The sequence below is a fragment of the Trichechus manatus genome, unplaced genomic scaffold (genome assembly GCF_000243295.1).
Source record: "Trichechus manatus latirostris isolate Lorelei unplaced genomic scaffold, TriManLat1.0 scaffold00023, whole genome shotgun sequence".
Taxonomy (NCBI): Eukaryota; Metazoa; Chordata; class Mammalia; order Sirenia; family Trichechidae; genus Trichechus; species Trichechus manatus.
Window position 1 is genome coordinate 18939698 of NW_004443959.1, and position 27717 is coordinate 18967414.

At 39.7% G+C, this 27717-nt stretch overlaps 1 protein-coding gene across 5 annotated transcripts in view; it reads right to left on the reverse strand.

Moving 5' to 3' along the window:
* Positions 1-27717, reverse strand: part of TPO (thyroid peroxidase) — a 115093-nt gene that overhangs the window by 46068 nt on the left and 41308 nt on the right. For 4 of the 5 annotated variants that reach the window (XM_023728304.1, XM_012554563.2, XM_012554562.2 and 1 more), the window contains one exon: positions 13105-13623. The exons of the other annotated variant lie outside the window; for it this stretch is intronic. In XM_023728304.1, coding sequence (XP_023584072.1) covers positions 13105-13623 — 519 coding nt within the window. The remainder of the gene's footprint in view (positions 1-13104; positions 13624-27717) is intronic. 5 annotated transcript variants of the gene reach the window in all.

Sequence of the window (27717 nt, forward strand, 5' to 3'; positions counted from 1 at the left end):
GCTTTATGATCAGAAAAGATGCTTTGTAATATTTCGATGCTTTGGATTTTGTTAAGGCTTGCTTTATGGCCTAATATGTGGTGTATTCTGGAGAATGTTCCATGCCCATTGGAAAAGAAAGTATACTTGGCTGCTGTTGAGTGGTGTGTTCAGTATATGTCTATGTGATCAAGTTGGCTGACTGTAACATTTAGATTTTCCGTGTCTTTGTTGAGCTTCTTTCTGGATGTTCTCTCCTTCACTGAAAATGGTGTGTTGAAGTCTCCTACTACTATTGTGGAGCTGTCTCTCTCTCTTTTCAATGCTGTTAGAGTTTGTTTTATGTATTTTGGAGCCATGTCATTGGGTGGGTAAACATTTATTATATTTATGTCCTCCTGGTCTATTGACCCTTTAATCATTATATAGTGTCCTTCCTTATCCTTTGTGGTAGATTTTACTTTAAAGCCTTTTTTGTCAGAGATTAATATTGCCACTCCTGCTCTTTTTTGAGTGTTGTTTGCTTGGTATATTTTTTTCCATCCTTTGAGTTTTAGTTTGTTTGTGTCTTTAAGTCTAAGGTGTGTCTCTTGTAGGCAGCATATAGATGGATCGTGTTTTTTTATCCAATCTGCCACTCTCTGTCTCTTTATTGGTGCAATTAGTCCATTTACATTCAGTGTAATTATTGATAAGTATGAGTTTACTGCTGTCATTTTGATGTCTTTTTTTGTGTGCTGTTTTCAGTTTCTTTGTTCCACTTAATTTTCTGTGCTGTGTTGTTTTTCTTTATGTATTTTCTTTTCGTCTTTTTCATTGTTGCTGATTTTGTATTTGCTGAGTTTTTATATTTTTCTAGTTTGTTATTTTGACTTGTAGGATTGTTAGTTTCCTTTGTGGTTACCTTAATATTTACCCCTAATTTTCTAAGTTTATACCAGTCTTTTATTTCTTTATATCATCTTGACTTCCTCTCCATATGAAAAAATTTATATCTACATTTTTTTAAGTCCCTCTTTTTTGTTTTAATGTTGTCACCTTTTACATATTGACATCTGTTTCTCTATTTTCAGTTTTTAGCTTTGGTTTATTTTTTGTGACTTCCCTATCTGGGTTGATATCTGGTTGCCTTGTCCTGTGTTCTAGTCTTGGGTTGTTATCTGATGTTATTGATTTTCTAACCAGAGGACTCCCTTTAGTATTTCTTGTAATTTTGGTTTGGTTTTTGCATATTCCCTAAACTTCTGTTTATCTGGAAATGTCCTAATTTTGCCATCATATTTGAGAGACAGTTTTGCTGGATATATAATTCTTGGCTGGCAATTTTTTTTTCCTTCAAGGCTTTATATATGTCATCCCATTGCCTTCTTGCCTGCATGGTTTCTGCTGAGTAGTCTGAGCTTATTCTTATTGACTCTCCTTTGTAGATGACTTTTCATTTATCCCTAGCCACTCTTAAAATTCTCTCTTTATCTTTGGTTTTGGCAAGTTTAATTATAATATGTCTTGGTGACTTTCTTTTGGGATCTACCTTATGTAGGGTTCGATGAGCATCTTGGATAGATAACTTCACATCTTTCACAATATCAGGGAAGTTTTTTGCCAACAAATCTTCAACAATTCTCTCTGTGTTTTCTGTAATTCTCCCCGTTCTGGTATTCCAATCACTCGTAGATTATTCCTCTTGATAGAGTCCCACATAATTCTTTGGGTTTCTTCTTTTTTTTTTAATCCTTTTATCTGATTTTTCCTCAGATAAGTTGGTATCAATTGGTTTGTCTTCAATCTCACTAATTCTGACTTCCATTGCCTCAATTCTGCTCCTATGACTTTCTATTGAGTTGTCTAATTCAGAAATTTTATTGTTGGATTTCTGATTGCTGTCTCTCTATGGATTCTTGCAAGCTGTTAAATTTGTCATTATGCTTTTCTATAATCTTTTTAATTTCCTCTATTGTGTGTTCTGCATTTTGCTTAATTTGCTTTCTAATTTCTTGAGGAGTTCTGTATATTAATCTTTTGTATTCTGTCTCTGGTAATTCCAAGAAATTTTCCTCCTCTGGAAAGTTTCTAGATTCTTTATTTTGGGAGCTTGTTGAAGCCGTCATAGATTGCCTCTTTATGTGATTTGATATTGACTGTTGTCTCCAAGCCATCAATAAGTTATTATATTTATTTATTTTATGTTTGCTTACTGTGTCCTACCTTCTTGTTTTGTTTTGATATGCCCAAATGGGCTGCTCATATGAGCTAGTTTGATTATTGGCATCTTTGAACCTCTAATGTCCTGTCACCAGGTGGTTAGATCTGTTACTAGGTATGTGAGGTCAGGCACCTGCTCACTTCTCCTGTATGGATTCAGCTCAGGTGCCCAGGTAGATAGCCACCAAGTATGTGGTGTCGGCTCTCATTTACAGTACTAGACAGCCATGGGTGATTGGTGTAGGCACAGGCATCTGGCTGCAGCAGGGGGACACACTCTGAGCAAGGCAGGAGGCTGACTGCTGCCCTGAGTGTCCAAGAGGAAGGTGTGTCCCTGTTCCCTAGAGTGCATAGGTGAGTGGGTTTTGCAGCCAGACTATGAGCACCCAATGCTGTTGGCTCTAAGGACTGGGGGGCACATCTTATTCTTGGGCCCCTATAGCAGATGGCTAGGTGGCGTTTTTGGAGCCATCAGTCCTCAGGCCCCTGATGTGGGTAGGTGAAGACCCTGCTTAATCAGCAGAGCAGTGTCAAATGTCATGAACCTGCCACTTCACAGCTGAAACAGTAGAAGTTAGCATTCCAGTATATACCCTGTTGTACTGTGGTAATGAGGGCCTGGGCTGTTGAAATGGGCCCACACAAGTCTCTGCAGGGGGAAAGGCACTCAAAGTCCATGGATCCCTTATGCCTGTGCCTAGGCAAAGGAGCTGTGCCTACTGTGGTTTCCTGGCTTAGGGGAGCCGGCAGTTTATTTTTTCCCTCTGTTTGTTTATTTGTTCGCTCTCCAAGGCCAGGAGAATGGCTCAGGGCATGTGGTGGATCCTACTTCAGCCCAGGGGACTTGGCAATTGCTGAAGCTGGTCTGGGACCCAGTGCAGAGCAGGGAGTGGGGAGGTAAATGGGAGAGAGGTTTTTCACTAACGGTGGTGTTTTTGATCCATGCGGTAGGCTGGATGCAAGTACTTATCTTTCTCCAGAGCGAGGGCTTCTTCTCAGTGGTTCTGGGTGGTTGAGTAGAATATCTGCTGCTGGGTTTCTCCCGGTGCGGAATACGCCTCCCGAGCACTGCTGCTTGCCTGCCTCACTGCTCACCCATGAGCTGAACAGGCCTGAAGGGCCCAGGCTCTCGCCAGGTCAGGTCTGGCACCTCCTCGCTGCTCCTGGACTGTCTCTCCCTCCCCCTGCCACTCAGTCCAGTTCCTCAACTTTACCTTAGATGTTCAGGGCTCCTATATTATCATATATAATCAATTTACTTGTTTATTCTGGTCTTCGTTTTAAGAGGGTCCACCGGAAGCGTCTGACTACCCCGCCATCTCGGCCCTGCCTCCTTCGGTTCCCTTTAGTATTCTTCTTTGGTTTCTTCTTACTGCAATAGAAGGGAAATGGCCCCTCTCATTTCAGCCTACAGACATGAGACAACTTTAAATTCAAGTGTAAACTATCTTAATGACAACTCTTCCTTTTTTCCTGTACCTAAAGTTTAACTTGTGATCCCAGAGGCTGGGACAAACACAGGGTGACAAAGGAAAGCCTGAAAGCATTTGCTGTTAAAGGTTGACATATCTCCTTTAATCCCCAAAGTCAGCTACTTACACTTCACAGACTAATACCCTTTTAACTGATTACATTTCATATACCCGTTTCATCTTCAGCGTTTGACCTTGTCAGAGCTCTGAAAAGTGCATTTCCTCTCTTCATCACATTCTCCAAGATCTGTTTCAAAATGTCAATTGTAAGTTATTATGTTAAAATATCAGAAACTCTCCCACGGCTCGCTTCCAAGGCTGGAGTGATAGCACCATTTGTTCTAACCAATGGAGCTTTAAAGATGTGAATTATCCAAGTGGTTCTTCTAAATTTTCATAGCAATTCTTTTGAAAACCCTGAGCCTTGGTGGCATACTGGTTAAGAGCTACGGCTGCTAACCAAATGGTTGGCAGTTTGAATCCACTAGCTGCTCCTTGGAAACTCTATGGAGCAGTTCTACTCTGTCCTATAGGGTCGCTATGAGTTGGAATTGACTCAAAGGCAACGAGTTTGGTTTTTTTGGATGGTATTTGCGCATCTCCGTCACGTAGAGGACTGTGACTGTGACTGCTATGAACTGTTGAGGCTTGGATAGAAATAATAAAGTCAAAACTGGGAATTGTCTGAATCAACTTATTGCTCTTACCAGCTCCCTGCCTCTTTCTCTCCATCTCCTAAGGATGAGGTTGGAGGATGTTTCCTTCCTTTGCCTTCGTTCTTTTTTTACGTTCCATGCCCAAAGATGCACCTTCATCTTACCTGTTCTCATCCAGATCTTTTGATTCCGTGACTGTTCCTGCCCTCCTCATCCACTTAGACTGCCTGACAGTTTATGTGACATTGTCTGCCTGCTTTCTTGACTCAGAGCAAGGGGTCAGTACTGTACATTCACATAATCAACCTTTTGACTTTCAAGGTTGAATTCTTCCCACTGGCCAAAGCTATTGTTGTTGTTATTTGCGCTTGAGTCAACTCCAACGTATTGTGACCCCATGTACAATAAACAAAACTTTGCCCAATTCTGTACCATCTTCACCATCCTAGGTATGCCCAGGTTCATTGTTGCAGCTGCTGTGTATTTTGAATGCCTTCCCACCTAGGGGGCTTATCTTCCAGCAGCCTTAGAGCTGAAAATATTTTGTTGTAATCCATTGGGTTTTCATTGGCTAAGTTTTAAAGTAGATCACCAGGCCTTTCTTCCTAGTCTGTCTTAGTCTGGAAGTTCTGCTGGTATTTAAATACTGATGGCATAGTTTCCAGCATCAGAGCACACATAAGTCACCACAGTGTGACAAACTGACAGATGAGTGGTGGCCAATAGATATCTTTTATTGTGTTTACTTGGTTTGTGTCCAGGGTCACATCCACAAGTCCTTCTTGGCTTTGTGGGCTCATTTGTAGCATCCTACCAGCACTACCAGACTCACTTCAATCTGCTCATAGTCTCCAACAAACAGGCAGTGGCCTGGAGAAGGGCCAGGGCTTGGATGTCAGGATAAAGCAATAAGTTTTAACATCGAAGTGGGGTTGAGGATGCTAGAGAGTGTGCAGGTGAATTCTAGTCAATTATATTTCCTGCTCCCCACTTGGAGAGAAGCTGCTTTTAAAGGCTCTGAACCACGCTCATTTTAAAGGTTCTGAACCACCCTATTTTGTGTTTAGGACATCAAAGACCTTCAATTTATTTTTTTCTCTTATGCCTAAATTATGACATATAAACTTTTTATTCTCCTTAGTATAATAACCTCAATGCCAAAACCTTCCTTAGAGACAGTGAGCTCCTTATGGGAATGGAGGCTGTGCTCTGTACCCTCTTCTTCATATCTGTGCACTTTGTACAGTGCCTGGCATATGGTAGATACTGTTATGGAGGGAACTATGTCCCCCCAAAATGTGTGTCAACTTGGCTAGGCCATGATTCCCAGTAGTGTGTGGTTGTCCTCCATTTTCTGATCTGATGTAATTATCCTATGTGTTGTAAATCCTTACCTCTATGATGTTATTGAGGTAGGATTAGAAGCAGTTATGTTAATGAGGCAGGACTCAATCTACAAGATTATGTTGTATCTTGAGTCAATCTCTTTTGAGATATAAAAGACAGAAGTCAGTAGAGAGGAGAGGGACCACCTACTACCAAAAAAGAAGAGCTAGGAGTGGAGCACATCCTTTGGACCTGGGGTCTGTATGCTGTGAAGCTCCTAGACCAAGAGAAGATTGATGACCAGGACCTTCCCCTAGAGCCAACGAGAGAGAAAGCCTTCCCCTGGAGCTGGCACCCTGAATTTGGACTTCTAGACCCTAGACTGCGAGAGAATAAATTTCTGTTGGTTAAAGCCATCTACTTTTGGTATTTCTGTTATAGTAGCACTAGATAACTAAAACAGATACCCAGTTGAGGTTTCTTAAAAGGAATAATAGACTCTAATCCTCTAAAAAAAAATATCACAAATGGGTTTTAGAGTGAGTCTGTCAATTTCTGGAGGCTTGTAACTTAATGTAACTTTAAATCTAATCTACGCACTCCCCTAAGCTATCGAGAGAGAAAGTCAGGGTATGACATGCTACTTAGATACATTTTTTGCCAAGGGGAGAGAAATATTCTATTGACAATAATTGGAGAAAAAAAAAAAACTGTGACTGAGATTTTTTTTGCAGCAAAAATACAGTCTTTGTCTCTACTCAATTTAATTGAAAAAAAAATAATAATTACAGAAAAAAATCATAAAACACTGCACATGGCAGCCTCAAAGAAATGTCATATGGATATATGAGATGAGTGGCAGTCAAAATCTGTATTTGTAACCAGAGTAACAGAAAAAACTGGGGCATTATATTCTGTACACTTTCCTGCATCTCGTTCTTCATCACTTTTTTCTTTTTCATCATTATCCCCATCATCAAATATATATCATCATAGTTATGGTGTATCTAATATGTGCTTTACATCTATTTTAATTATAAACACAAAGACCCTTCAATAACTCGTATCACTCTCATCTTCTTGATGAGCTAACAAGGTCCAGAGAGGCTAACTTGCCCAAATCCACATGGTTAGTGAGTGGTAGACCCAGCACTGGCACTCAGGCCCAGTGCCTCTAAAACCTGAGTTCTTTCCATGGCAGGATGCTATATAATAACTGGATGCCAAATCCCAAAAAAAATATGTGAATTGGAGCTTTGAATAAATTCCATGTTTAAACCTTGCTCTCTACAAGCTTATGATCTCCCTGTTGCTCAACGTGCCCTTATCAGGAAGCTAGTTAGATGAAACCCTGATGGTGTACTGGTTAAGAGCTAAGGCTGCTAACCAAAATGTTGGCAGTTTAAATCCACCAGCCCCTCCTTGAAATCCCTACGGGGGCAGTTCTACTCTATCCTATAGGGTCGCTATGAGTCGGAATCAACTCAACGGCAAAGAGTTTGGTTTTTTTGGTTATTTAGATGAAGCTCCTGGGTGACTCCCAACCACCCTTTGTGATAGGCCCTGTTGGTCATAAGCCTATTGGCAACAAGGACCCAGCTTGTCCTCCTTTCTGTTTTCAAGCTCACACTCCCCAGGGATGAATGCGAGATACAGTAAAGTTTTCTGAACTTCTTTCTTCCTTGAGTATGGTGTAAGTAACAGAAGGCTTCCCAGAGAAGGTGATATTGAGCTAAGCTTTGGAGGCACCAATGAAGGGGATGGTGGGTCTTCCAAGGAAAGGAACAACATCTGTGCAGTCACAGTAGTGAGATAGAGCACGGGAGACTCAGAGAATAGAAACTGTTGCAGTTGGATGGGGTTTAAGTTACTTAGGATGGGAAGGAAGGTGGAGTGATTGAAAGGAAGGTAGGCCAGTTAATAAAAGGTTTTGTTGAAGAGTTGAAATACATCCACTGATGAGGCCAGTGCTTTCTAAATGTGCTGGCAATCAGTATCACTGGGGAAGTCTCTAAAATACAGGTTCAGGCCTTTTCACTTGACTGAAGCTGGGGTCTTTAGACTAATCCTCTTGAGGTGTATTACATGAGACATGACAGTGCATGAAGCTAGAAATGAGATTTCTTTGAAAGGAAGATTCTATGGCTAAATATTTTTGGGAAATGCTATATACCATACTATGTACAATGCGCATAAGTAAATTCTCTGAGAAGCTCTGGAGTAAAGGAAATTCTTAAATGTACAGATGTAAACGTGTGTGTGTGTGTGTGTGTGTGTGTGAGTGAGTGATCTGGGGAAGATGACTGAAGAATGGATAATGTTTATGAGGCCACTGCAATAGTCCAGCAAGAGATAAGGACAGAAAGACCTGACGATACAATCATTGTAAATAAATAGATGTGAAATAGTTGAATCAGTTCAATGTCCCTCCCCTCAATTTGTTGTTGTTGTTACGTGCACAGTGATCCCATGTGACAGAGTAGAACTGCCCCATAGGGTTTTCTAGGCTGTAATCTTTATAAAGAGCTCTGGTGGTGCAGTGGTTAAGAGCCTGGCTGCTACCCAAGAGGTCGGCAGTTTGGATCCAGCTGCCACTCCTTGGAAACCCTCTGAGGCAGTTCTACTCTGTCCTATAGGGTCACCATGAGTCGGTGAGTCGGAATCAAACAGACCACATATGTTCTTTTTTGAATCTTTATAAGATCAGGTCTTTCCAGGTCTTTCTCCCACAGAGCTGCCGTGTGGGTTCGAACTACCAACCTTTTGGTTAGCAGCCGAGCACTTAGTTGTGCCTCCAGGGCTTCTTCCCCTCCATTGAAACATCCTGATTTCCAACTCTCTCAATATTGCTACCCTGCTCTATGCAGGAAAAGTCACTTAACTTTTTTTTTTTTTTGCAAATGTCCAGTTAGTCAACATCAGAAACTGTCCTGGGTTGGTTTCTGTAGACAGGGATTCTTAACTGTTTATTGGGGAGCCCTCTCAGGACAACAGAAGTGAGGGAATCAGGGATGAGCAGGAGAAAACGCTAACAAAGACTGTGGTGTTATCTGGGGTCTAGGTGTATTTTTCCATCCTGCAGACAGCTCTGGAGGTGAGCTGCTCCATATTGTTCCGGCCTGAGGACAGGGGGCTTGGGCAGTCATTGGCCGGGGTCTTTTCTGGGCGGTTGGGGGTCTCCACAGCTGTTCTCTGGAGAAGGGAGCAACTCTAAGATTTTGTCAGCCAACATCCAAAGCCGCTTGGGGCTGGGGTTACTGTCAGTAAAGGGACCTGAGTGGGACACCAAAAGGACCCACAGCAGAAACAGGCCTTACCCGAGTCTTTCCAGCAACGGGTAAAGAGCACTCCCTTTTTCATCACTCTCTCTCTTGGGGAAAAGCAACCATCTGACAAAGACTGGGCAGCTGCTGCGAAGATCAGTAGCTACGTTTCAGCAAATGAGGCCCCCTCTTCCCTGAGGAAGCAGGGCATCCTCTCTGGGGAGTTTATCCGTCTCGTTCAGACTGGAATGCCACAGGGGGAGTAGTCCCTTAGGCTGGAGGGCAGGCCTTGCCTTCATAGAAGTCCTAATTAAAGTTTTTGTTAGTCCCTGGGGATCTGGGAAAATTAAGGCTGTTCTCTAAGAAACAGTGTCTCATAGCTTTTATCTGTTAGTTAAGGAAAAATAGAGCAGATGCGTATGGAACATTCAAACCAGTGGTTTTAGCAGGCTTAGCCTTTAAACCCCTCAGACCTACAAACTCACTCTCTATAATAACTCTTATTTTCTTCTCTGTACCTCATACTTGTGCTGGGAATTTTTTTATTTCTTACTTTCTTCCTGCACATAGGACACAGATGATCTTGTCAAAATGAGCATCTGAATCTACGTTCTTGTTTTCTAACACACTATAGGTTAATTACACTGTGATTGTTATAAAGTGAGACGGTCAATTCTTTTATCACAGGGCACAGGGTGTGTGGAATAGGGAACTGTGTTGAGATCTTAAGGCAGCAGGAGTATATTTTACTGAGCCCTTCCTATATGCAAGTCACCGTGAGGCATACAGAACGGAGATGATGCCTGCCTTCAAGGAATCAGCCCAGTAGAAGACCCAAGGCAAATACATACAAAAGATTGGGAGTAGAAGGCAGCGTGTCCTAGGCCTAAGGAATGATACCTCCATCCGTCCTCTGTATAAGAAGTAAGAAGAGGAAAGATCCTTTGGGCAGTGGATGGAGATATTCTCATGGCAGAGGGTGGTTGGGGTTGAGCCTTAGTAAATTCAGAGGAAGAATGGGGGTAGGCAGATGGAGGAGAAGGGACATGAACTTTCTTGTCCTGGCTCTGGACTTCGAGATTTTTTTGAGGGAAGACCAGGAGCTGAAAGATCTAGCCCTGTGTGTATCAGCCTGGCCTCCTGGCTGGCTTTGCCGGGGAGGTGAGACATTTTTTTTTAAGCTTGTCTTGATATTTTTTAAAATTATCTAATGTTTTTCAGGAGGAGAGAGATTCAGATCATAAAGTTACCAAACTGTGGGTCAATAAAACCCGGGAGAGAAAAAGGACAGTCTTTCCAGGTCGTCCTGGATCTTTCACACACAGTTCAGAGTCTCAGCAGTGGTTTTATCAACACATTAAACGCAACTTACTATTTTCAGATGCCAAAGGTATTCATAAAAAGCACCAGAGGAGTTAAAAAGCAGGAAAGGAAATTTAAAAGTGAAATGTAAAACCAAGAAGAAAACAGTGCTAACAACAACAATGAAAGAAAAAGAGAAAAGATCAGAAAACACAGAAAATAGACCGAGGAAGGCGAATGGAACACCGAAGAACACTTTTGCTATCGGTTTTGTTGTTGTTGTTATTTAACTTAGAAGAATAGACATCCAAATGTCATCAATTCCCAATCAGTTGGGATTCTCAGAATTCCAGAATTAAACTATTTCTTTAATTTATAACTACAAGATCTAGTAGAAGGACCCATTGTGAATAATTCACTCCACTAAATTAATCACTAGAATATATTGAGAAGAAAGAAAAGGGGATACATGATAATCGTGGTTTTCTTTCCATGTATATAGGCATCACTGATCTGACAGCCACCTGCTCTCCTTAGTGTTCCCTGGGCTGACTGAAGTTCTTATTAATTTAAAGAATGTTTAACCAAAACTCTGATTCTTAATTACACAGCGGTGGCAGGACTCCAGGAATTATTCTTGGGATTTCTACTTCATTCATTCATTCAACATATATTTATGAAGCACCTACTTTGTGCCAGGCATATTCTAAGGGCTGGAAAAAGGAAACCCACTGCCATGGAGTCAATTTCCATCCATAGTGACCCTATAGCACAGAGTAGAACTGTCCCATAAGGTTTCCAACGCTACATGTTCTGATGGAAGCAACTGCCACAGCTTTCTCTCACGGAGCAGCTGGTGGGTTCAGTGTTTAAATAAATAGAGGAAAATATCTGTCGTCGTAGAACTTACATTCTAGAGGGGGGAGGAGGGAGACGCACAGACAAAACATAACAACAACAAACACACACATAAATACACACACAATATGTCAGGTGGTGATAAATCTGGCAAAAAGAAAATAATCACCTGAAATTTACCTCACCAAGATAATATTCTGAAGGCATTATGAATATGTGAAATCTTATTTTAGTATTGCTGATCTTTTGATTGAGTTCTATTCCTTTTACTTTAGGGAAGTAAGATGATGCCGGATGAGCTACTTGAAAGTGACATGGTTAATTAGTTATTTTTATTTAAAAAGGTGACAAAATTCCTGGTCATGTCATACTGCTATGGCCCAAATTTGCTTGAATTTCCTCCTTTACAAATTCCTATATGGCTAGTTTTTTTTTTCTTTAATATTAATAATCTTGTTTATAGATACCAAGCAAGGTTATAACTATTGAATGAAGTAACTTGCAGATACTAAACCTCAGTGTTCAACTTAAGCCTTGATCCTGTTGTTGTTCTTGTTAGGTGCCACTGAGTTGGTTCCAACTCAGAGACCCTGTGTACAACAGAACGAAACACTGCCCGATCCTGCGACATCCTCACAATCATTGCTATGTTTGAACTCATTGTTGCAGCCTCTGTGTCAATCCATCTCATTAAGGGTCTTCCTCTTTTTCACTGACTCTCTATTTTACCAAGTGTGATGTCCTTCTCCAGGGATTGGTCCCTCTTGATAACATGTCCAAAGTAAGTGAGACAAAGTCTCACCATTCTTGCTCATAAAGAACCTTCTGGCTGTACTTCTTCCAAGACAGATAAACTCTTTCTTCCGACTCTTAATTTATGTATCAGCTTCCTGTTTTTCTAACGTCAGCCTATCGCCCAAATACACACATAAACACACCACACAAACCTATTCAATCAGTGCTGATCCACTCCACTAATATACACTGGTGTATATATACTGAAATACAGCAACTAAAGCATTAATGCCTGGCACAGTGGGGCTTCTGGGACCCCACTCCAGTAGGGTCTGGTGGTGTCTGTTCTCACTAGTGGGTACCTGTGCTATAATGTACCAAGTGTGAGAAGTAAGCAGGTGGACCATGTTGCGCTGGGGAAAAGCCCGTGGAGAATTGGACAAGACACCTGAACTCCATGCAGTTCAATAGCTTCCTTCCTTACCTTCCCCATGCGGCCATTGTGAGAACTAAAGGACTAATACAAAGTGCCTCCCACAGAGCCCTGGTGACAATCGGTTAAGCAATCAGGCTAACCAAAAAGCTGGCTGTGAAAGACCTGCTGATCTTCTTCCCTAAAGACTCCCAAACCAAAAAAACCAAACCCACTGCCATGGAGTCAATTTCACTCATAGTGACCCTAAAGCACAGAGTAGAACTGTCCCATAAGATTTCCAAGGCTACATGTCCTGATGGAAGCCACTGCCACAGCTTTCTCCCACGGAGCAGCTGGTGGGTTCAGCGCTTAAACACCGCGCCATTCTAGAAAACCCGTTAGGGTAGTTTTACGAAACCTTATGGGGCAGTTTTACTCGGTCACATGGGATCACTGTGAGCCAAAAACAACTCAGTGGCACAAGCAACAACAACACAAGGCCTGACATGCAACAGACACACAACAAATGGCAACCATTCATTTAAAATAATTCATTTGTTCTTCCTAACAACCGTGGGCCGTGAATAAAATTAGTAACTATACTTTATAGATATAAGTAATATATCAAAACCCTTAGTGCCCACACACTTCAAAGGGTTGCTGTGAGAAATAATGAGTTAAAACGTGTAAAGTCCTTAGAATGGCTCCCGACACAGGGAAGGGACCTCGATGTATTCAACCTATTATTATTGTTGAGTGGTAGCAGCAGTTGTTACTGGTATGCTGGTAAGATAACACCTGCCCAGCCATGAAGTTCAAACAAAGGTAACCCAGGACCCAGCCTCCCAGCAACCAGCCAGAGTTAACCCTTGCTGCAGAGACCCACGATTGCGCACCTGATGCAGGGCGCCCACGATTTTGCGCGCCTCCTGGTAGACGGTGTCGGCGCTCCAGTGCGGGTTGAGGGCCTTGAGGGCGACGGCCAGGCGGTTGTGCTCGCGTAGCCACAGCGTGTGCACCGCCGTCAGGGACAGGGCCTCGCTGGCGCGGCTGTCCCCGGCCAGGAAGCACTCAATCCGGTCCGCGCCTTCCGCGCCCGGCTCCTGCGCGCAGGGCGAGGGCGACCTCGGCGCGGCGAAGGGCAGGTACGCACGGTCGCCATTCCGGTAGCGTCGGTTGACCCGGAGCAGCCCTTCCTCGCTGGTCCAGTTCCTTAGCTTCTTCTCCAAGGCGGGCGTGCTGCCATAAACAGTGGATGCGTCGAGGAAGGAGGTCAACCCGTTCATCTGTTGTCTGGGGTTTGACTCCGAGAGGTTTCCAAAGAAAGCGCCTTGGTCCCCCGTGCCGCAGGCAGCAGAAGAGCGGTAAAAGGGCAAACACTCGGTGCCTGCAGCCAGCGAGTTGTTGAAGGGGACCTGCTGGGTAAAGAGGAAAATCAAGTTCACTTAGGGTTCTTGGTCCTGTTCTTTAAACAATTAAAACTCAAGGCCGGGGATGACCCTAGAACACTCGGCTCAATTCTCTGTGTTCAGTCTTCTTCTCTGTAATCAATCGGTTCAAGGCAGCCCTTCCCGTTACCCCAAACTTGTCTTCACCCCAGGTGAGTCACCTATGTGGGAGACGCAGAACCCAGAGGGATAAAGAGTCCCCATCCTATGAGTTAGCATCTCCAAACACTGACCTCCTTGTAATTTTCTTGGACTAATCAAGTATTTTACTTCTTTGAATCTGTCTTATCTGCTTATGAATCCCACATCTCCAGCTTATTTTCTAACTCTTGGACAAGCTTACCTTTTATTTTTGTTAAATGCCCAGTGATATATGCTTCATTTAGAAAAATAATGGGCAAATAGTTACATAGTTTTTAAGAGTATCACTGTTTAGCAAGAAAACCATTGGAGTAGAAGTGAGGAAACCCTGGGTTCTGGTTCTAATTCTGCCGTTAACCAGCAATATATTTTGCCACATTTCCAGGTTTTTTATGAAAAAAAATCAAGTAAGATACTGAATGTGAAAGTTGCCTGTAGCAAGTTCTCTTCACGGTTTATAGAACAGCTCTTCTTTATTGCAGATGTACACAGGATCAGACCCTGCATGGGGCAATTGTCACAATCTTCACATCAACACTATGGAAAGGGCATTATTATCAGCTCTGTTCTATAGTTTCTGAGTCTGAGATTTAGAGGGGTTAGATATCTTGTCCAAATTCACAAGATTGTAGGGGACAAACCCCAAAAGAAGGACTCTTACTCTAAAAAGTAAAAAAACCCATTGCTGTCGAGTCGATTCCAACTCATAGCAACCCTATAGGACAGAGTAGAACTGCTCCATAGGGTTTCCAAGGAGTGGCTGGTGGATTTGAATTGCCTACGTTTTGGTTAGCAGCCATAGATCTTAACCAGTGCACCACTAGGGCTTCAAAAATACAAGGTTGTGTTATTGAGAGTGAACCTAATGGGCTAAGCACTAAGAAAGAACATATGCCCATGGACTGAGTTCTTAAAGACTTTCTTGTAGAACGATATCTAGGAATCTGTAAAGAACTGTACCATTGAACATAACTAAGTATTCAAATGAACGTGACTGACAATAAGTTGTAAGTGCTGATGGGAGCTGATGTCAGACATCAACATTGGTTGGAATTAAATGTGAAAGTAGGACTTGAGGTTGTCTTTTAAGTATTCTTCAGTCTTTCCCTTCTCTTCATTCTAGAGTTGACTTGCCTCATCCATGGGCCCATACTTCCTTCCACACAATTCTTTATCACTTTCACAATGAAATGAAAAATAGTTAGTTTTTTTTTTTTTTTTTTTTTTAACTGTCTTTCTCTCCCCTTTTAGACTGGGAGTTTTCTTTTCTTTTTTTATTGGATGTTTTATTTTCTTATTGTTGACCAATGTACTTTTTTTTTCCATTCTTTTTTTTTTTTTTAATTGTACTTCAGGTGAAGGCTTACAGAACAAATAGTTTCTCATGAAACAGTAGTACACATATTTTTTTATGACATTGGTTAACAACCCCACAACATGTCAACCCTCTAACTCCTCAACCTTTTTTTTTTTGGTGAAAATACACATAGCCAAAGATACACCATTTCAAAAATTTCTACATGCACAGTTCAGTGACATTGACTATGCTCTTCCAATTGTGCTGCTATTCTCACTTAAGATGAAGGCTTACAGAACAAAATAGTTTCTCATTTAACAGTTACTACAAATGTTGCCTTATGACAATGGTTAACAATCTCACAACACATCAACAATATCCTTCCTCAACCTTGGGTTCCCTATCACCAGCTTCCTTGTCCCCTTCTGCCTTCTGGCCCTTGTCACTGGACTACTGTACCTCGTTAGTCTCATTTGGTTTTACGGGGCTGTCCACTCCCAGGCTAAACGGTGAACCTCGGAGATAACCTCACCACTGAGCTAAAAGGGTATCTGGGGCCCATACTCTTGGGGTTTCTCCAGTCTCCTTTAGGCCAGGAAATCTGGTCTTTTTTTTGTGAGTTAGAATTATGTTCTACATTCTTCTCCAGCTCTGTCCAGAACCCTCTGTTGTGATCCTGGTCACAGCTAGACTGGGAGTTTCTTGAGAACTAAAACTGTCTTCCTCATCTCAAAATTCCAGATTCCCACTATGTTGTACAGTGTCATTTGTTTGGCATCTTGCGTTGCAAGTAAGAGAATCAGTGCAGGCAAAGGCACAGGAGTGTATGAAACAACAAAGAGGAAGGCCTGAGGAGAGCATGGCTACAGGTTGGGGAAAGTAGAATGTGAAGTTGGAGCAGTAGGGTGGGACCAGAGGCCAGAGAGCCTGGAATGCCAGAACAGGGCCACTGTACTACGTTCAGTTGGAACAATGGAGTATGTAGCAGCCAAGGAGCGCAATAACCCAGGTGTGGATGGAAGAACGTGTTGGGTGTTACTGGTGTTACAAATGGCTCAGAGAGACTAAATGTGAAATACAACAAAAAGGAACCAGGATAACTTAGATACAGCAAACAGAGTTTGAAACCCTTTCGAGTTAGAGGTAGAATATCTAGACTAAATACTGTGGTTTATATCCATTTATATGCCTGATTGGTTTACAAGACTGTGGGCCTCTTTAAGGCAGGAATTTTTTTTTTTTTAATTTTTAATACCAGTACTTGAGAAAGAGCTCGGAATAGTGTAGGAGCACCTTCCATGTCTTGTAGAATGAAGAAGGCAGTGAATCAGTCATAAATTACAATCAGTACTCGATATAAAGCAGAAAATTATCAAGAGCTGTATGTAAGTGATCACAGTGTTCTTTCAGTTTTGCTAAGACTGACTGGCTTATTTAATGGGTACCTGTGTTTTCTGCTGTGGCTGTCTGGAGCAAAAACTTGTGAAAATGTTTGTGAACTCTAGCAATACATCACCATGTACTCACATAGGGAGCCCAATGAGTCACCATAGTGAGGGGCCAGGGTGTGGGTTTCGAAGACGTATCGCTTAAGAATGTAGGTCGGGAAAGTGGTTTGGCAGTTTAGAGCATAATTTACAGTGTCAGGACAGGATTATTTCAGCCATTGATCTTACAGTGCTACATAGGCGGATACAGGTACTGAAGGCCAGAGGGAACTCATCCAAGTTAGATTTCTATCTCGGCAGTCCTTCACAGGCAAGAGAGTAGGTATACTGATGGACTGAATCAAATTTGGTACAAGGAAAATAATTTAGGTCAAAGAGAGAGGTAGAGACACTTTCGAGTTTGCCCCTGTGGGTGAAGACCACAGGATGACATTTTACTAGGTAGAAGAAACAAAGCAGAGGCCCTCAGCACTACTTACAGGCAGGGTAAGTAGCTGTCCATCTGTGCAATCTGAGGCATGGTGGGGAAGGCTCCAGTGACTCTCCACTCTGCCTCACCAGTTGATTATCAGATCATACTTGTTATGCATCAAGGACACTGTTTCTGTTAAAGATCCCCAGGGAAGACGGCTAAGGAGCTGGAGGCTAGAGGCCAGAGCAGTAAGTTTTCAAATTGAGGGCCACTGTAGAACTACGGAGCCCTGGTGGCGCAGTGGCTAAGTGATATGGCTGCTAACCAAAAGGTCGGCAGTTCCAATCCACCAGCTGATCCTTGGAAACCCTATGGGGCAGTTCTGTTCTGACCTATAGGGTTGCTATGAGTTGGAATCGACTACACAGCAATGGGTTTGTTTTTAGTTTGGTGGAATTGTAGTGAAAAACTTAAAATTCTGTCAATAAAAATGAAGCAAAAAAGAATAAAAAGTCAAGTGAACCATTACAGTGGGAAACGTCAGTACACATCCTTCAGAATTATGCAAATCAGGTAGAACCAGTTAGTAAGCACATACAGAAATTAAATGGAATAATATAAATAACAATAAAATTGGAAATAATAAAAAGGTGATAAAAAATTTCCCTAGATAATAATACGTTCAAAGACAAATTTAAAAAGAAATTAAAAACTCTGTAGAAATCAATCAGAAATTAAACCTCTCATTAAGAAAATCTAAGCATAACAGCAAAGGTATTCCTCAGAAGGAAATCTAGTCTTTAAATTGCTTTCATTAAAAAAAAAAAAAAGAAGGTAATGATAAAAGCAAAAAAGTCACTAAATATTTATCCCAAGAACTCAGTTGAAGAACAAAGAAATAAACCAAAAGAAACCAAGAATGATAAATTATTAAAAATAAAAGTTAAAATTAATGAAATAAGAAAAAAAATGTTAGAAATAGAACATAAATCGCAAACTTCAGAAGCTTGATGAAGGAAAAAAGAAAGTGCACAAAATAAGATTTGGAATAAAAAAGGAGTCAGCTACAAGACAGACTGAAATAATTATAAATGATTATTACATGCATCTTCATGGCAACATATTTGAAAATGAAGAGCAAACTGATGATTTCCTGGCAAAGCGGAAGTAACCAAAATTGTACCAAGAAGAAATGGAAAACTTATATGGACCAATCACCACACAAGAGATTGGCAAAGCGATTAGAGGTCTTAGCGTTGAACAAAGCACCAGGAACAGATGGTATTTTACAATTAAGTTCTACCAAATCCTCAAAGGACAGATAATCCCAATATTATTTAAACTATTTCAGCTAAAATGATAGAAAGTGCCACAATTCATTTTATAGTCGGCAAATCTCTAATATTAGCCTCTGATAATAATAGTACAAAGAAAAGAATACTACAGATCAATATCCCTTCTTAAAAAAATAACAAAAATATGAGAGAGCAATGAATCACAAGAGTAATGTACTATTACCAGGTAGGATTTATTCCCAGAGTGGTTTACTATTAGGGAATAGATTTATGTAATCCAGGATTTCAACAGATTATAGCAGAAAAAAAAATCACATCAGTACAGACTTCAAATGCAGTGATAAAATTCACTATTATTGACCATTCCTGGGAAAACAGAAGGAAAGCAGAAATCGAGTGAAGTTGCTTCACTGTAGTGTAGAAGCAAATAGCAAATATTATCTTGAACAGTGAAACAATGAAACCATTTCAATTAAAATTCAGAACTAGATGAAACACACTCTCACTATCATTACTAAATATTATTTCAGAAATTTTAATAATTCAGTTAGACCAGAGATTAGAAAATGAGATAAGAACTAATGAAACTCTTGGAAGAGAGAATAAGATAAAAAACATAATAAAATAATCTCATTACTTAATGATAGGTTAAATACTTAGAAAATCTGAAAAACTCTCAAAATATAATAAAATATCAGAAAAAAGTATCTTCAATCCATGCAAAAGTACAAAAATTATTATTTTTTGCTTTAGCAAAATACCCAGAATGATAATGGGAAAAATTCCTTTTATAATGGCAACAAAATTATCAAAATCACATTTAAAAATTTAACTAAAAAAACTATTTATAAGAACAAAATTATGAATTGATTTAATTTATAAAATTAAAATTTTATGAAAATCACTAATAACAACTTTATTTTTCATTAATGAAAAAAATTCACTAAAAATGCCAGAAAAAAATCTGAAGAAGGTCAATTCTCTCCAAACTAATATACAAATTATATGCCATTCCAGTTAGAGATCAAAATAGCACTTTTTATTTTGAAATGGATAAATTAATCTTAAAGTTCATGTGAAGAAATAAATTCCATTATTTGTTTATTCTTTAATAAATTATGGAATGGAAGAATGATGGTGAAATTATGGATTTAATAGACATTAGACTATATGTAACCAAAAACCAAACCCGCTGCCTTCAAGTTGATTCCGATTCATAGTAACTCTAGAGGACAGAATAGAACTGCCCCATAGGGTTTCCAAGGAGCAGCTGGTGGATTCGAACTGCCGACCTTTTGGTTAGCAGCTGAGCTCCTAACCACTGCGTCACCAGGCCTCCAGAATACACTATAAGGCATTGTAATCAAATCAATACAGTATTGTTATAAGAATAGGTAAAAATATCAGTGAAATAAGATACAGAATCCAGAATTATATCCCAGTATATATGCAGAATTATTGTATGACAAAGTGTTAGTTAAATTCATAGGGAGAAGGCAGGCTGGCACAGCTGTCTATCCATCTGGATGAGAATAAAAATACGCCATCATTTTATACTATGTAAAATGAATGGAATCTATACTGCAGTATTATCTAGGAGATTACTTTTACAATTTGGGAGCAAGGGAGACCTCTTAACCAAGACTAGATCCCAGAAGCTGTTAACACACAAATACACTTGACTATATAAAAATTAAACAGTGCTTTTCGATGAAAGTTACCGTACTGATGGAACTACAGAAAATATTTGTAAAGAAAGCTAGAAACAAACAGTTATTGTCTAGAGTATACAAACAGCAATCAAAACTGACAAGTAACTTACTAGAAAAATGGGCAAAAGATGTGAATAGGTAATTCACAGAAGAATAAATGCAAGTTGTGAAAAAATAAAGGAAAAGATTAAAATTCATTAGCATTCAGAGGTTGCAAATAAAATACTAATGAAATATCACTTTGTAACTACCAACCTGGCAGAAAATTTAAGGACAAAAAAAACCCGAAAAACCCTGCCTATTGCTGGTGTGGATGCAGGGAAAGGATATCCTCAGACATTGTTGTGAAGTGTTACATTATTTTATGAAAGCAACATGACAGCATTAAAAACTGTCTTTCGATCTGGTTATTTCAATTCTGGGGAGCTAAGCCATGGAATTAAATCAATGACATGTAAAGATATGGCAGTATGTTCTTACATAATAGTAATGGCTGAGTACATAATTATAATCCACAGCATAAAATATCATCCAGCTGTTAGAAAGAAGTACTTGCAGCTATACCAGATGACTTGAAGTATTTCCATGAGGTATTACTGAATGACCAATTCAAGATACAGAAAATATGTTAAAATAGTCCTATTTTTGTTAGGAATATTCAAAAAAATATACCTGTGTTTGTGTTTCTCTATGCGTAGCTATATGAGCATTGAGAGATAATATAAAGAATGCACACTACTTAAGGAAATTATTGTAGAACATTTTCAAACACTCCCAATACAAAGAGAATAGTACAATGATTTCCTTCGTACCCATTATCTAGCTTCCATTAAGTTCCCGCCAGTCTTGCTTCATTTTTCTCTCCTCCTCCCCCAAGCACACACACTTTAAAAATCCAAGTTTTTCACTTGGATTACCTCCCAGGGTGAGTGACTAATACAGAAATGGACAGAAGACTAGAGGAAAGTTAAACAAATGAGGAAAAAGAAGGGAGGAAGAAGGATGAATGTGCAAAGAAACGCCACACGTATTTTCAGATTTATCCATTTATGTGAGGCTATATTTATGTGTGAGTGTACAATTTAATATGTTTGAATTCAAAACCTATTCAGAACCCACATCAATGTGAAGACTCTTTATAAAAATTTGAGTTATCTGGCCAAACGGGGGTCATAGGAAAATTTATACTTTTTCCTACATTTATTAGAAAGTAACAGATATAGAAGAAAAAAAACTAAACTTAGCTTTCCACATCAGCAGGTAAGAAATGTAAAGTAGATGAAAAGGAATATTAAAGATGATAATAAAAAATAGTGATCATAAAAACCTGCATTGACCTAAATAGACTAATTATGATAAACAAGATTGGAAGTATATCCAAAGGTCTATCATCCCAAAGGTTACCAGACCCAATTACGTTTACAAATAAGTTCTGCCAAGCAGATGAATGTATTTTATACACACTAATCCTGAGCATAAAAAAAGACAATCAGACTCATTGCATGATGCCAGCATAACTGTAACAACAAAAATAGAAAAGTACAACACAAGAAAAGAAAAAATAATGTCATTTATGGAGAGAGATTTAAAAGTTCTAAATAAAATATTAGCAAACAGAATCCAAGAGTAAATTAAAATTGACATCATCATCATCAAGTGGGAAATCTATCCATACAATTCACTGCAATAATGGATTAAAGGAAACCATTGCAGTAATAGATTAAAGGAGAAGCCCTCAATAGATGTTGGAGAAATATTTGATAAAACTGCAACCCACAAGTTAAAAAAAAAACTCTGGGACAAATGCAAATAAAAGATAATTTTCTTTAACTGACTTAAGTTGTCAAGCAGAAATCCATAGCAGACACCATGCTAAGGAAAAAGACATTAGAAGCGTGTCCACTAAAATAATGAAGAGAACCAGAATGCCAGCTATCACCACTACTTTTCAAAATTTTACCAGTTAAAGCAGTATTTGTGTGTATGTGTGTGTGTCTATGTGTGTATAGATAGACAGACAGCAGACAGATAGATATAGATATGAAAAAAGGAGAAAATTCTATATTATTTGCAAACAGTATGTTTATCTACATAGAAAATGCAAGGGCATTAATACGCAAAGTATTAGACTAGCAAGTTGGCCAGATACAAGACCTGCATTCAGAAGAATCACTATGTTTCCCTATCTATACATGAAGCATAGCTAATTAAAAAATATAATTGAGCAAGTTTTTATTTATTATGGCAGTAAAATCCAATAAAATCTATGAAAATGCATGTAATATCAAAATATATGCAAGACATTAATGGACAATACTATAAAACTTCAGGGAGGATCATAAAAGACTTGATAAATTAAAAGATGCACTTATTGAATAGGAAGCCCCAATTTTGTAAGACATAAACGAAATCCAAATTAATGCATAAAGAAAAGTAATCCCATTCAAAATCTAACATGATTTTTCTTAGTGCTTAAGAAACTAATTCTGAAATTTATACGGAAGAGCAATTTGAAAGAAGAGTCAAGATAATCATGTAAAACCCAAAACGAAGACTTTCCCTGGTAATCGTTAGAACATCATCTAAAGCTATAGTAATTAAACATATATCGCTGGAACCTAGAATCCAGAAAATGGCCAATGCCGATGGCAGTTCCGCATATGATGTAGTATTTGAAATCAGTATGTTAAGATGGGCTACTTAAAATAAAATGGCTATCCATTTAGAGAGAGAGTCAAATTAGATACCTGCCTCACATTGTTCATGAAAATAAATTCCTTATAAAGATGGAGTGTTATATCAAAAGCTCAAACTTTAAAAATTTTAAAGGAAGATGCATTCCTGGCATTCAGATAGGGGAGATGCTCTACATAAGACAACCATTTAAATGTCACATAGGAAAAGGATTGACTAATTAAATATACCAAAATGTAAAACTTATAAATAATGACACTGTAAACAAGATTAAAAGGCAAGAAATCATGTATGACTAAGGGTTAAGGTCTAGAATGTATAAAGAATCTATATAAATCAGTAGGAAAAACAGCTTAGAACAGAACTAATGGCAAAAGAGATATACAGGCATTTTATAGAAAGAGAAATAAAACGGCAACTCTTTTCTAGTTCATAAGTAATGTGAAATGAGAGATACATTTTTCTAAAATTTGCCCATCAAATTGGCAAATTATAGGAGATAAATAATATTAATGGTTCCTGAGAACCAATTACAAAATACAATTTATGCTCCCACTGCTATAGGACAATTTGGAAGTATCTATTAAAATTAAAAGATACCCATATCCCATGGTCCACCAATTCTATTTCCTTTTATAGACCTTGAGATGTACATGTGCACAAGGAGGCATGTGTAGCATTTTTTTTCAGCTTTGATTATAATACCAAACCTCTATAGTATTAAAAAAGAGCCTCGGTGGTACAGTGGTTAAGTGCTCAACTGCTAACAGAAAGGTTGGTGGTTCAAACCCACCCAGCGGTTCTGAGTGAGAGAAAGACCTGGCAATCTGTTCTTGTAAAGATTACAGCTTAGAAAACCCTGTAGGCCAGTTCTGTTCTGTCACATGGAGTGGCTATGGGTCAGAATCAACTCGACGGCACCTAACGATTTAAAAAATTGTATCACATGGTTAATTTAATTTATATTTCATTTACACACATGTCTAGATCTCTCTATATGTTTGTTCTTGTTCATTTGTAATTTTCTTGATAATATCAGCTGTCCATTCTATTAGCATGTTTATTTCTTCTTACTGCTTTATAAGAGCTCTTTATAAAAAAAATAATGATTTTCTGTTGATCACATATTTTGAAAATAGTTTTCCCCAGTTTGTTTGTCTCTTGCCTGTGCATTGATTTTGTTTCCATGCGTCTGAAGCCTCCATATAAAATGCTTGGATGCACAAGCCCTTCCTCAGATCCTCTGTGGGTCTATGTCATCAATCAATCCCAGCTTTACTTTCTCGCTTATAGTTTCCTTCTCTAGCCCCTCTAATTTCCTAGCCCTCACAAATCTGGATGCGCAATATGTGAATGAAGTTTTATAAGTGCTGGTTCTGGAACACAGAAGTGATCCTAGCCTGCAGCCAAACCAGGAAGCTGAAATATATGGAAGGGAGATAATAACCAGTATGGTTCAGCTGCAAGATAACTGAGCCCTAAAAGAGAGAATGAGATGGGGAGAGAAAATGTTTACCCAGAGCAAAAGGTTTTTATTGGAAACAGAGCTGGAGCCCCAAAGGGAGCCACGGCTTGGTCCATTCATGAACTCTGTTGAGCATCGCTATGCATCACAGTCAGGTTCTTCCCAGTCGTAAGCTTCTCTTGGGTCCTTTTGATCTACCAAATTCTGCTCTGACTACTCCTTGTTACAGAGGATCCTGGAACGGTGTGTGTGTGTGTGTGTGTGTGTGTGTCTAGGGCCCAACTCAAATCTGGTTTTCATTCTAATTCTTGTTAGTCTTTTTTTTTTTTTTAATAATAGGACCAATTTCTCCCCCTAAAAAAACGGTTGCCATTGAGTCAACTATAATTCATGGTGACCCCACGTGTGTTAGAGTAAAACTGTACTCCACAGAGTTTTCATGGCGATTTTTTCGGATCAACAGGCCTTTTTTTTGAGGCTCTTCTGCCTAGACTCAAATTGGCAACCTTTCCATTAGCAGCTAACCTCATTAACTGTTTGCAACACCTCCCTTTCCTTCAGCCTCTAAATTCTTTTACCTAGTCTGCGTATCTCCTTTCTGATTCTGTAATCTACTTTCTGATATAATTAGCTCCTAGAAGCTGGATGGATGTCTGATTTCCCCAGGGCCAACTTGTCCATAAGGCAACTTAGACACAGTGCCTAGGATCCACATTAATTTTAGTGGGATCACAAAAATATTTTATTTTCTTTTAAAATTAGGGGAAAATAAAAGAACTTTCAGCAAGAAAATATTTTAACATACAATATTAACATAGTCATCTTTATAAAAATGTAGTTGTAAAATATAATTTTTCATACTTTTTTTATAGGAAGGGGCTCTATGAAGACAAAAGTGTCTCTTGTCCATGAAGGTCTTTAAGTGGCTTTAGATTTTCCTCTGGGAAAACCCTTAAGCTGATATTCTGGTCAGAAGCATCTTTGGATTCCAAGATGACGTAAGTGTCCCTGAAGGACTGAAAATTGTCCACTGTGACTGCTACATGATTTAGTCCCCATAACTTGACTTTCCACCCCACTTTGTGGCTCTCACATGACCTTAGCCCCCAAATGGTTCTTCCCGTGTCTGTTAAATCCAAACTGTCCAAATAGCAGCTGCCAAAATCCAAGAACAATTCCTCCTTTCAAGAACTTTTTTTTTGACCAACTATTGCATAAGCTAACTAAGCTTTGTTCACTTCATCCCAAAGTAGAAACTTCCTTCCAAGTGGTTCTCATACCACAGCTCTCAGAATGAACGATTATACTTATCTGACCAAATATGTGATCCTGACCATCAGTGTTTACAGCACACCCACCCCACCATGTTCACTTGTAGCCAAGAGTGAAGCTTGGAAGCTCTGACTTCCCTCCTCATCATTCTGCCTCATAAATTAAATTTAAATTAAAATAACAGTAACAATGACCATTTATTGAGTCCCTTCTTTCAACTCGGCTTTGTAAATTTGATCTCATTTAATTTGCATTACTCTATTATTAGGTAGAAATTACCATACTCTTTTACAGATATAAAACCTGTAATCTACACAGCCAGTAAGTTACAGAGGCAAAACTTGAACCAAAGACTTTATAGCATTAAAGACTGTGTCTCAACTGCTTCTCTATACTTGGTGACTCAGCTGCTTTCATAGCTCTTCTGGTTTGGGACCACTTAGCTGTTGTGATGGTTAAGACTGTGCATCAACTTGGCTGGGCCATGATTCTCTGTGTTTTGGCAGTCATATAATGTTGTGATCACTTCCATGTTGAAATCTGATATGTAATCACCCCTGTGATGGGATCTGCTGTGAGTTGCCAACTGAAAGCCAATTGAGTTTCCTTGGGCATGTGGCCTGCATTGAATATAAGTGGACATTCTGGCAAGGCTCAGGGGCTTTTTGCTTGCACTGGATCCTGCAGCTGGCTCCTGTTTGTCTGACCTCCGGTTCTTGGGACTTCAGCTAGCAGCTGACCTGCAGTCTTGCCTGGCAATCTTGGGATTCATCGATCTTCGCAGCTTATGAGCAAGAGCCCTGCTCTCTGACCTGCTGATCTTGAGTTCGCCAGGCCCTGTTGCTATGTAAATCAGTAGAAGCCTCTATTCTGACCCACAGACTTGGGATGTTCCAGCCTCTACAGCCCAGTGAGCCATTTCCTTCACATACATCTCTCTTTATATTTATACATTTTACTGGTTTTACTTTTCTAGAGAACACAGCCTAAGACACTTGTGAACAACGGGCTCTGCTTGGTGGGACTGTTCATTGCCGGAGACATGGGTACTGCTGCAAGAACTAATAGTTCCCATCTTAAAAGACCTGTGGGTTCCCAGTGTGGCCAAGAATGAACATCAGAGCTGGAGGCACAGGCAGCTGGGACCACTCCAGGGATGCTTGATGAAAAGGGGTGACTGTAGGTGGCTGGAACTCAATTTACTATGATTTGTTGTAGCCTTTAGGGTTCTCATTTTCCTGCTTCCCCATAATTCCTCTTTTTGGTATATTTCACATTTTTTCACCACATGTCAAAGATTCTGCTTGTAGGTATGGCTGGCATCTCTCTCTCCCAATCCCACAGCACCTTCTACAGAGTCAAAGCCTCTTTTTAAAGTCCCTGATAGGGGCAGATGACCCATTAAGCAAGGTAAGCACAGGCTTTCTTGTGCTTACTAGTCTGTAGTGAAATTGTTCACTACAGATGATCTGGTAAGCAAGGTAAGCACTGTGCTTACCTTATTGGATAATCTGCCCCTGCACACAACAGAATATTACCACATCATAAAACAATCAAATTTCTGTCCATCTAATTAGATGGAGAGAAGTATAAGAAATACTGCTCTTGGGGGACATCTAGTTCAATTGACACAACATAGTTCTTAAAGACAATGTTCTATGTTCTACATCCTACTTTAGTGAGTAGGGATGACTCTGGGAGTCTTAAAAGCTCAGGAGCGGCCATCTGATATACAGCTATTGGTCTCTTCCAGTCTGGAGCAAAGGAGTGTGAAAAGAAAACCAAAGACTCAAGGGAGCGATTAGTCCAAAGGACTAATTAACCATATGAACCACAGCCTACCTGACCCTGAGACCAGAAGAACTAGATAGTGCCTGGCTTCCAGTACTGACTACTCTGACTGGGATTGCAACAGAGGGTTCTGGACAGAGCAGGAGAAAAAAGAAAAAAAAAAGATCCAAAAAAAAAAAAAAAAAGACCAGACTTACTGGTCTAACAGAGAATAGAGGAACCGCTTAAGTTTATGGCCCTAAGACACCCTTCTGACCTGGAACTGAAGCTGTTCCAGGAGACCACCTTCCAGCCAAACAACAGACAAGCCCATAAAATAAACAATTACATATGAGAAGAATGTGCTCCTTAGAAGAATCAATTATAAGAGATCAAAAGGGCAATATTTGCCAGAAAGCAAAAAAAAAAGGCAGAAATGGGTAGAAAATCAGGACGAAAGGGAACAGGCAACCCAAGGTGGAAATGGGGACAGTGCTGACACATTGTGGGAAATGAAGCCAAGGCCATGAAACATTTTGTGTACTAACTATCGAA